Source organism: Gorilla gorilla, chromosome 1 (genome assembly GCF_029281585.2).
Source record: "Gorilla gorilla gorilla isolate KB3781 chromosome 1, NHGRI_mGorGor1-v2.1_pri, whole genome shotgun sequence".
NCBI classification, from domain to species: Eukaryota; Metazoa; Chordata; class Mammalia; order Primates; family Hominidae; genus Gorilla; species Gorilla gorilla.
The window spans coordinates 233827355-233837689 of NC_073224.2; the positions used below are offsets into that span (position 1 = coordinate 233827355).

The window sequence follows — 10335 nt, forward strand, 5'->3', positions numbered from 1 at the left end:
AAAGTCACACATCAGCCCCACTGAGAATATTACACATCCAAAAATTATCTGCTTATGCACCTGTCCAAAACTAGCGACTGAACTGCACAGCAGAAGCAATCAGAGCTGGGCTTCACAAGGTTTTGCTTTTCTGTTGCTATGACTGTTGTTTTGGGATTTGGGGGTAGGGGAGATATATATAAGGGTGGGGGATGTATTTCAGATGGTATGAAAAAATGAAGTTGGGGTGAGACCTATGCCACTTAGTCTCCACATAATAACATGTTTAAAACTATTAAGAACACAGCCCCAAACGTTTCTTTCAAGAAATGTCACTTTGTACTCATGAAAACTACAAAACCGTAGAGAGCAGAGTGATGAATACAGCCCCAAACAAGCATATCTTCCTTGAAGTTACCTTCGGCTCACAGTCTCAGGAAAGGATATGTTACGTGACTTGAAAGCCCTGGCTAAATTTGAAAAACAAAAACAAGAAAGTAACTGCAAAAGGATTCATGTACAGGAGAACAAGCAACCATGTCAGGAAAGAGCCAAACACTGAGGTTGAATATGGAGGAACCTTTAAAAAAAAAAAAAACTCTAGTCATTCCATCTTATGCCATGTCAATCAGTTCAAAGTAAATGAACAATCCTCCAGAAAAAGAGCAAAAGGGGAAATAATGTGGCTGACCCTTGGCCTCTCTTTGCAATGGGGTACATAATATTTCTCTGTAAGTCCAGGGTAATGAGGTAAAAAAAAAAAATGCTCAGGAAACAGTACCAATCTTTACACAGGAGGCCCATGACCTTCTACAAGCAATGGTGTTCAAAGCAGAAGGATGCAATACAACCTTAGAAATATACAGCTAGCATACTGATGGCAAAAAAAAAAAAAAAAACCAAAACCACCCTTTACTCACCCTTTACTTTGTCCCATCACGTGAACTGCTCTCCATTGTCAATTTATACAAAGAAACACTTCCGGCCAGGCACATTGGCTCATGCCTGTAATCTCAGCACTTTGGGAGGCCTAGGTGGGCGGATCACTTGAGGCCAGGAATTCAAGACCAACCTGGCCAACATGGTGAAACCCCGTCTCTACTAAAAATACGAAAAAAAATTAGCCGGGCATGGTGGTGCACGCCTGTAATCCCAGCTACCTGGGAGGCTGAAGCAGGAGAATCACTTGAACCTGGAAGGCGGAGGTTGCAGGGAGCCAAGATCATGCCTGGGCAACAGAGCAAGACTCAGCCTCAAAAAAAAAAAAAAGAAAAGAAACACTTTCCTTATAAATGCATGACAATTATCATGGGAGACCATCTATATGTTTATAAGTCCCTCTTTCTAATAACAGAATAGGAACATGGCTTAATCACAGGACTAAGGGACACTATATCCAGGGATGGCACAAAATAAAAGGATATGATAGTCGGATCAACCTCTAGCTCCAACCTGATTAGGTATTCAAGAAAAATAAAAAGAAAGATTATACACTATCTGGAAAATAGAGTGAATGACCGTACACTCTTATTCAAGTTACACAGACAAAGTAGTAGAGCAAGAATGCTTCTCACTCTCACTCTCAAACACACCAAAAACTAAAGGCAGTACTATATATAACAGGCAAAGGAACATTAGGAGAGGCCCCCATACTTCCTTGTAAATGAAGGCTCCAAATGAAATAATATACTTGGCTGTGCTTAAAGAAATTTATTGTATCAAGCCAAAGAGACAGAAAGAAGCTGGCTAAATGCAGCAAAAAAAAATTTCCAAAATCCTACATGGGGAGGCCCAGAGCAGGAAGGACCCAGTGTTTTATCTAGAGATGCTATCTAGTTACAAATACTATTACCAGCGGCCTTCTGGTTTAAATCTCATTCCATCTACCTATTCTTAGGGAAACAAGAAGCAATGCCTTGTGCTACAGGACAAAGGGATGGTGGGCATCCCCTTCTTACTAAAAGGCTACAAATACAGTACATCTAACAAACACTTTTTTATAATAATGACAGGGCAGTGAAGAAACCTCTCTATGTGGGAAAGGACAAAAAATAAAAGGAAAGGCCGAAGAAAAGAAAGGGAGGTCGGATTTAAGTCACCTAGAACATTAAAAAAAAAAAAAAAAAAAGGACAGGGTACGTGATTCTAGAAGATACACACCACCTTAGGAAAAGATCTGTATAATGGAAATGCAAAAGAAACACATACATCACTTGTCAACACAAAATACACTCAGTCACATACTCATACTGCCAAACCACATACTACAAATCTCACACAGGAGTTTTCACAAGAGTGAAATACTAGCAGAATTGGTTTCTATATACGTTGTGGAGATGGTAAATCTAATTTAATAGAGGAAAAAAGAAAAGGGGCATTTCAAATTGTTAGTAATTTTTATTATCAGCATTATTTATACCTAACCTGTACCCACAAAGAATTTGAGGCAATTTACAAAAATAATAATACCATTAAAAAGCATAAATTAAAAGTCACATAATAAAAGTGATAATTATATCAGATGCCTAACCTAAGAATGAGCATCAATTAGGTATTAAATTTGGATATAATTCTTCGTGGCAGTGAAAATGTAACAGCAGCTCATACAGTTCTCACTATCTACTATGAACCATACCAGTTAATCCGAAGAAAAAAATATTTTTCTACCACTTCCTTATAGAAAAAATACATTTGACTCTATGTTCTATAGAATGCCTAGTGCGATGCTGCCGTTCAAATATTAAATAAGCATTCCAACCAATCATGTATCTAAACGACCTAAAAGTTATGCCTACACAATCAGATTAAGGCTGACTTTACTTTTGTCTACACACACACACACACACACACACACACTCTCACACTCTGCACACAGTCTGGGGGAAAGCTGCTAAATGCCTCTCCCAGTCCACCCTCCCACCCTCTTCACCACCCCCACTCCTGCTGAGAGGAGGAAAAAAGGTTCAACAAGATAGCACACTATTACACTATATCTTTGTAAGTTAACAATCCAAAAACTTAAAAATCAGAAAAAAAAAATTCCTTGCAAGACTATATAAAAGACAAGCATTAAGACAAGCATTAAGACAAGCACCACACTGAAGGCCAGGCGTGGTGGCTTGCGCCTGTAATCCCAGCACTTTGGGAGGCTGAGGCAGGGGAGGCTGAGGTAGGCGGATCACTTTAGGCCAGGAATTCAAGACCAACCTGACCAACATGGTGAAACCCCGTCTCTATTAAAAATGCAAAAAAAAATTAGCCGGACATGGTGGTGCACGCCTGTAATCCCAGCTAGTTGGGAGGCTGAGGCAAGAGAATTGCTTGAACCTGGAAGGCAGAGGTTGCACGAACCGAGATCGTGCCACTGCACTCCAGCCTGGGCAACAGAGTGAGACTCTGTCTCAAAAAAAAAAAAAAAAAAAAAAAAGATACACTAAAATGTCATTAATATAAAAGGCTAACAAGATCCAATATGGTCTCAAGCAAAGTCACATCACCCCCTACAGCTCCTTGTACATAACAGAAGCTCGGTAAAAGTCTCCTGAATGAATGATTCCAGTCATGGGAGTATAAATACAAAAACGACTTCTCCCCAGAAGGGCAAATTCAAAGGTTCCACAAAAGAGTCAACTGACACAACTATGAGGGGAACAGAAGAAAATAAGAGAATCACCTTCTACCGCTTTTTCCATAAGGAAAGGAGAAAGAAGTACAACTGCACACAAAGGGGTATTTCCCCCAAACAGGAAAGGAAGAATGGCTCAAAGTAATGAAACAGTGGGGAAAAAAACGTTAAGATTTTGAGATGGGCTACCTCAAAATCAGTCACAAAGAATTAAAAACCGAGCAGGACACATGGGCGGACATCCAGCATAAACAGGGGACTAAACTAAACACTACTCTCTAAAGAATAGGCTATTTCTGGGGGAAAGCCTAAAACCGCCAGAGCCTAAAAAACTAAGGAAACAGAAAACACAGCTGAGCAGGATGCATAAATATGTCTCAAAGAGCAAGTAAGAGCAACACTACTCTTTTGAAAAGGAAAAGCTGACCCAATCTGACCTTGAGTAGAGGTTGCTCTGTGTATGTCAACACTTTGAATCCACTCAATGATGAGATGGAGAAACCCAACATTTGCAGAAGCAGGATAAGTAAGGTCTCCAGGAAGACAAAGTAGGAAGAGGTCACCCAACCTAGTCCCAAAAACTGGAGGTAAGGGGTGAAGGAGAGGAAAGAGTCATGTCCTAACAGAAAGTCGAACAGAAAGATTAAACTATGTGGTTCAGAGAACCCGTCTAGTCTGCCCAACTGCAACAGAACATTCTGCACTACAGGGTAAGAGGAAAAAGCTAATTTCCAGTCATCTGTGGCGACCAGTGACACAGAAACACAACCACATCAAACTCAAGAAAAAGGGCCCAGCTTCAGACAATAACCTCAAGTGTCTTCTTCCAACCAACCTTTACCACTTTTCCTTCCACTGCGCCTTGCACGGAGCCCCCTGCTTACCAGGGAAAACTCCCAAAGTCTCCATGGGGCCATGGAGGAACGGTAGGAAGAACCACCACTGGAAACGGGATGACTCCGCTGAGTCTACACCATCTACAGCAGGTATTCGACTCTTCGTTTTTCCGAAGTTCCCTAATAACACCCCCTAAAAATACACAATCCCATCAAGCTGACTACAGACACAGAATACGAACAGCATAAAAACATTTAAAACCAAAAACAAGAAAATGAGCTCAAAAGCTCTACTTTCTGACACTGGGAATTAGGCCCACTGGACGACTCAATGCTAACTGAAAGGCAAAGTCCAGAAGTCACAGACTAGCGCTGACCCAATCTCCGATGAGCCACTTCTCCTTACACAGTAAACTGAGGCAAAGCGAGCCTCTGAGCTAGAAAAGAGCTTTAAAGGCCAAAGCCCCAGAGCCCAACGGAACTTGTTGGGGAGGATAAGTCTCCACACTAAGCCTGTCAAAGAGTAAGACTTCCCTGCTGAGTGACAGCGGCTAGCAGCCATTCTGAATTTCCTGAAAGAGGGAGAAAAGGAGGGAGGGAGGGAGGGAGGGAGGGAGAAAGGGAGGGAGGGAGGGAGACCTGAAGAGGCAAAGCACCTGGCTAGAGCCGACAGGGCTCAAATCATTCCCCTGTCCAAGAGAAAAGAACTCGAAAAATAACGTTCCCCATCCTCTCATGAAGCGTCGAGGGCCTTTCCACAGGTACATTTTGCTAATTTCACAACCTCTCTCAATTATTTAAATGGCCAAAATACAAAAGGGACATATTTACGGTCATTCGTTCCTAGTTCTGTCACAGGAAAACATATTCTTCTCACCCATCTCCTGTCGTTTGCCCAAACACACGAAATCTCTTTCCCCTACACTGCAGTAAAGAAATCAAGAACTTTTCACTCTATGCAGAATCAAGCAACGAATACCACCCCTAAATTCAGAGTGCCAAAGTTGCGATGCGTATGGGCAGGCACTGTACGCTTCGCACATTCAGGGACTTGGTGAACATGCAGGATGTCGTTCTGCTTATTCAGTACAGTACACATTACAAACCAAAGAATGGTCAGAATTGGCCATTTATCAGTGATTCTTCTGCTGCTGCTTCTAAGCCTGAAGAGTTACCAACAACGTTAATATCTATCTGTATCATTACACATAAAGGTCCCCATATGCACCCAAAACGTAGAGCTAGTCATCTGACCCTTCCAACTTCCTGTGCACTGTATATGTAATGAATGTGATTTCATCTGTGTATACCTACATGTATGTATATGTAAACAAATGAATATAGCATCATGATCTGGTTCTCCAAAGCAGAACCGGAACAGCAAAAAACAGAAAGCATTCAAATTCCCCCTTCTGAAAGCTACAAGATCTAAAGAAATGTTTGGATCCCACAAGAGACAACACCAGAGCCAAAGGAAGGTTCTAGTACAACAAGGAGCACACAAGCAACCTCTTCCAGGATGGCATGTGGGCGACACGGGTGTCTACACTCCCTTTTCTGAATGGAAAGGCATATGGCTTCTCCTTACCCAGCCAACATGAATACAATTTGAGAAAATTAGAAAAAGTCAAAGTAACAGGCTCACTAAATATGGCTGACTGCGAAGCAGAAGCCACAGAGGAGGATATGAGTTCTCTCAAAAAACAATCGGGAAGTTTATATCCAGGAAAGGTTCAAGGACTCTTGAGTGTGGGACGGACAAAGTCTGGTTCTCACTGCACAGAAGACAGTAATCAAAACATCAAAAAACAAGGCCACATGACCCTTTTCCCAGTGAGGTAGTGTCAACTGATGAAGGTTGCCCCCTCCTGAGACACAAGAGTCAAGTGGAGGCAAAAATATACCCCGGTCTTCCTCAGACACAGGAGCAACTAGTGTGGCCCCTTTTCACTCAAGCTCTAGGCACAATGGAAGCCCTGCCCTACATCTTATTGGGGCGCCCACTCTCACCCAGACAAGGAACTCCGAGAAGAGAGAACAAGTCAGTGTAGACACACAAATGGCGAAAGGAGCACAGTGAACGTCCAGTTGTCTCCACAAGAAAAGGAGGGCAACTCAAAGGGTATTTAGGAAATGAGCTCGCCCTAACCCAGCAAAGTGTACGAGAGTATGCATGATCTGGAAGAAGTGTCTGCTTTCCTATTTAGAAATGACTTCAGAGCTGCACAAGCCCCCACTATCCACTGGGTGAGGAAACAAGAACATGGGCAGCCCGAGTCCCCTTGTCCTGGCAAAAAGGGTCAACGGAGAGTGTGCAGAGGCCCCAAAAGAATCCAAAGAAGATGAGCAGATCAGACGGACCCCTGTGCCAAGGAAGGATCGGGGTCACGGAAGGTAAAGGGCAAGGGAGTGTGGAGATCCTCACTTGCCATAGAAACGGAGACCCCACCCTCCTGGCTGTGAGGGTGCAAGGGCAAGAGTAGGATGTGAACGACTGCGAGGGGCGGGGATGCTGCGCAGGCCCCCTTCCCTTCCCGGGAAGCGAAGGGGGAGGGGTCACACGAGGCCCTTCGGCCGAGGGACGCTCGGCAGGACGGGGTCCCCCTGGCGGGGAGAAGCTCGGGGACCCCCCGCCCGCTCAGGGAGGTGTCCACGGGGCTGAAGAGGGTGCCGGAGAGAGTACATCTGGCCCTGCCCGCCGGAGAGCAGGGGGCCGGCGAGGGCTGAGCGCCGGCCGCTGCCGCCCGACGGGGACCGGCCCGGAGCAGTGGGGCGCGGGGCCAGGAGGACCCGAGGCGGATAAACTTTCCGCCCCGCGGCCCCCACCGTGGACCCAGCGCCGGGGGTGCGGGGGCCGCGCAGCGGGCTCGGGAGCGGCGGGGATGCCCGGTCCGGGTGGGGGAGGCGCCGGCCCTCCGCCGGCTCCTCCTCCTCGCTGGGCCCGGTCCCCGCCCCGCGAGCCCCCCGCCCCCTCCGGCCCCAGCCCGCCCCCGGGGGTGGGGTGTGGGGCGCCGCGCTCCGCCGGCCCCGCGAGTCACCTCAGGACTCGGCCGCGCTCCGCCCCCCCACCCCGCCGGCCCCCTCCCCGGCCGGGTCGCCCGCCCGCCCGCCCGCCGCGCCCCCGCGCTCCCGCCCGGCGCCGCCGATGCCCGGGATGTCCGGCGGGGCCGGGTCCCGCCGCCCGCCGCGCCGCCCCCCAGCCCCTCGCGCTCCGGCTCTTACCTTCCGGCTTGTTTTCGGCAGCCATTTCCCCTCCGCGCGCCACATCCTCCTCCTCCTCGCGACCGGGACCCCGAGCGCGCGCCTCGTACCGCCGCCGCCGCCGGCCCAGCCACCCCGCCGCCGCCGCGCACCCGCCCTGGCCCCGCCCCGCGGCCCACGCACAGCTCCCGTTGGGCCGTGCGGCTGCCACTCATCGCTCCCGCCGCCAATCGCCCCGCACCAGGGGTCTCACTACTCTCCGGGAGGAGCGTCCCATCCATCCGGCCCATTGGCTGGTCACCACCCAACGGACTGAAAGGATTGGTCAAGAATCAACGCCCCCTCCCCACCCACTCCCAGGAAAGCCCGCCTTCCGGACCTAAACAAAGCTTCCTAGTGGCCAGAACCCGAAAGAACTGTCCAATCAGGACGGGCCCGACACGGAATATTTCCTCGAGGCCGAGACGTGGCGTTTTGATTGGGCGTCACTACAGTGTTTCCCAGGCCGTCCAGACCAATCAAAGGGGGTTCCCGGAACTCGGGAGCGGCGAAGGGAAGCCCCGCCCCCGAGCGTGACCGTCATGAGGAAGGCGCTCCCTCATTGGCACGCTGGGGCTTTTCCCGCGTGCTCCCGGGGCTGAAGGACGTTCCCGGGGAAGCCGCTGCTGGCGCGTGGGGTCCCGGTGGCTGTGGGGGACGCGCCGGGATCTCCGGGATCCCGCAGCCCGCCGCCGCCGGTGGGGAGCCGGACGCGGGGGGCCTCGGCGCTGAGGTCCGCAGGGGTGCCGCGCCCTGGAGTCCGGCTGCCTAGGAGTCCGGGCGTCGCTGCCGGCCGTGGGGGAGGGGCGAGCCTCCCGCCAGGCCCCGCCCCCTCGGCGCCGCGTCCCCACGGCCCCGGCGCCGCCCGCCTGCGCCCGCCTCCTGTGCCCGCCCCCGGTGAGCTCTGTTGTCCCCTTTTCTGGCGGCTTAAAATACCGAAACTTTATTTTGGTCACGTTGCCCATGTGACCCGCGGAGCGGATGACTCATGGATGCCTGTCCCAGGATGAGGCCGCCGGCCGAAAGCAGGGAAGCGCCAGCCCCGGCCGCCCGGGTGGAGCGCGGGGCAGCCGAGTTTCCCACCCTCCTCAATCCGGGGAGTCCGCGCGGGGCTTTTCCTAATAAATAGCCAGGCACCCGCTGCCCTCGCGCTGCGTACGGGAGCACGTGCCCCCCGGGAGGTGGGCGCCCGCCAGGTGCCCCGGGAACGAGCCTAGGAACCGGGTCCGCCGAGTGCGGCTCTCGGGGCGGCTAGGCGTGCGGGTGGCTGGGCAGCGCTCCCAGGGACCGGCCTCTCTCCGGAGAAAGTAAGGAATTCTGCTCCTGGGCAGGTAATACCGGAAACAAAAGGAGAGGCTGCAATCGCAAATTGTTTAAAAAGAAGAAAAAGGAAAGAAAAGTTGAATGTAAGAGCTCCAGCCCCTCAATGTGATCTTGTACGGTTTGCAGTAAGAACATTTCATTCTTCCGCATTTTATTTTTCCTTTTGCTACTGTTGGTGACAACTAGCAAAATAAGTGAAAAATCCTCGTTCAAGTGTTCTGGCATTAAGATTGACTGTCACACTGAATTCTGTGCCAATCCTAACAACATGTGTTCTTTTTCTGGTCTTCACAAGTAAGAATGTCTTAGGTTTTCCAGAAATAAAGATGTCCCAAAAGAATGTTTTGTGTTACACACTCATTCTTCAAGAAACTTTAATTTTATGAGCCTCAAAAATTGCAAAATTTTAACAACGGGGGGACAATATTTTATCGATTAGCATTCTTAATAGCACCTATGTTGACGATTTGTGTGGAGAAACGGATTCTTAAAAGTGCTGGTGGCATTGTAAATTAGTATATTCCTTTCGAAAAGCAATTTTACAGTATGTATTAAAAGCCATAAAAATGTCTGCATCTTTTGACCCAGTGATCTTACTTCTGGGAATCTGTTCTAAGGAAATAACACTAAATGCCAGAAAAGCTATATGTGTGAAGGTATTCTTCACAGGATCACTGTACTTAACTACAACAAAAAATTGGGAGCATCCTGCATGTGCTAATATTGGGTATTTAGTAAATTGTGTTACATCTACACAGTGGAACATTATGCTAGTTATAGACATCAGAAACAGAAAATCTTACCCATTGCTAGATAGAGGGGGCAATACCCAAAATTATGGTGTTCATTTATGAGGTGAGATGATAGGCTAAAAAAACTGCATTTTTAAAAAGACCGATACAGGCCGGGTGCAGTGGTTCACGCCTGTTAATCCCAGCACTTTGGGAGGCCAAGGTGGGCAGATCACTTGAAGCCAGGAGTTCGAGACCAGCCTGGCCAGCATGACAAAACCCCGTCTCTACTAAAAATATAAAAATTAGGTGGGCAAGGTGGCAGGCGCCTGAGGTCTCAGCTACTTGGAAGGCTGAGGCAAGAGAATCGCTTGAACCCAGCGGGCAGAGGTTGCAATGAGCCAATATCGCACCACTGCACTCCAGCTTGGGTGACAAGAGCAAGACTCCACCTCAAAAAAAAAAAAAAAAATAGACTGATAACATACACCAAATAAATGACATATGGGGGATTATAAGTGAGTTTAATTGCCTATTTTCTATAATATAGCTGTTTTTGTTGTTGTTTTTTGTTTTTTTGGTTTTTTTGAGATGGAGTTTC

At 48.6% G+C, this 10335-nt stretch overlaps 1 protein-coding gene and 1 long non-coding RNA gene across 18 annotated transcripts in view; one reads left to right on the forward strand and one right to left on the reverse strand.

The window, feature by feature from the left end:
* Positions 1-7880, reverse strand: part of CAMTA1 (calmodulin binding transcription activator 1) — a 986830-nt gene extending 978950 nt beyond the window's left edge. For 3 of the 17 annotated variants that reach the window (XR_010132531.1, XR_008678610.2, XM_031010138.3), the window contains exon 1: positions 7663-7801. Coding sequence is in view for 15 of the 17 variants with exons in the window: in XM_031010138.3 (XP_030865998.1) it covers positions 7663-7707 (45 nt within the window). In the remaining 2 variants the exon portion in view is untranslated. Of the gene's footprint in view, positions 1-7662 lie in introns of all 17 variants that reach the window. The other 14 variants (XM_031010110.3, XM_031010103.3, XM_031010092.3 and 11 more) reach the window with 9 other exon arrangements.
* A 355-nt stretch (positions 7881-8235) lies between these two features.
* LOC134757923 (uncharacterized) lies at positions 8236-9343 on the forward strand. The gene is made up of 2 exons (XR_010132533.1): positions 8236-8577; positions 9012-9343. It is a non-coding gene; the product is annotated as an uncharacterized lncRNA (long non-coding RNA).
* The last annotated feature ends 992 nt before the right edge of the window (positions 9344-10335 follow it).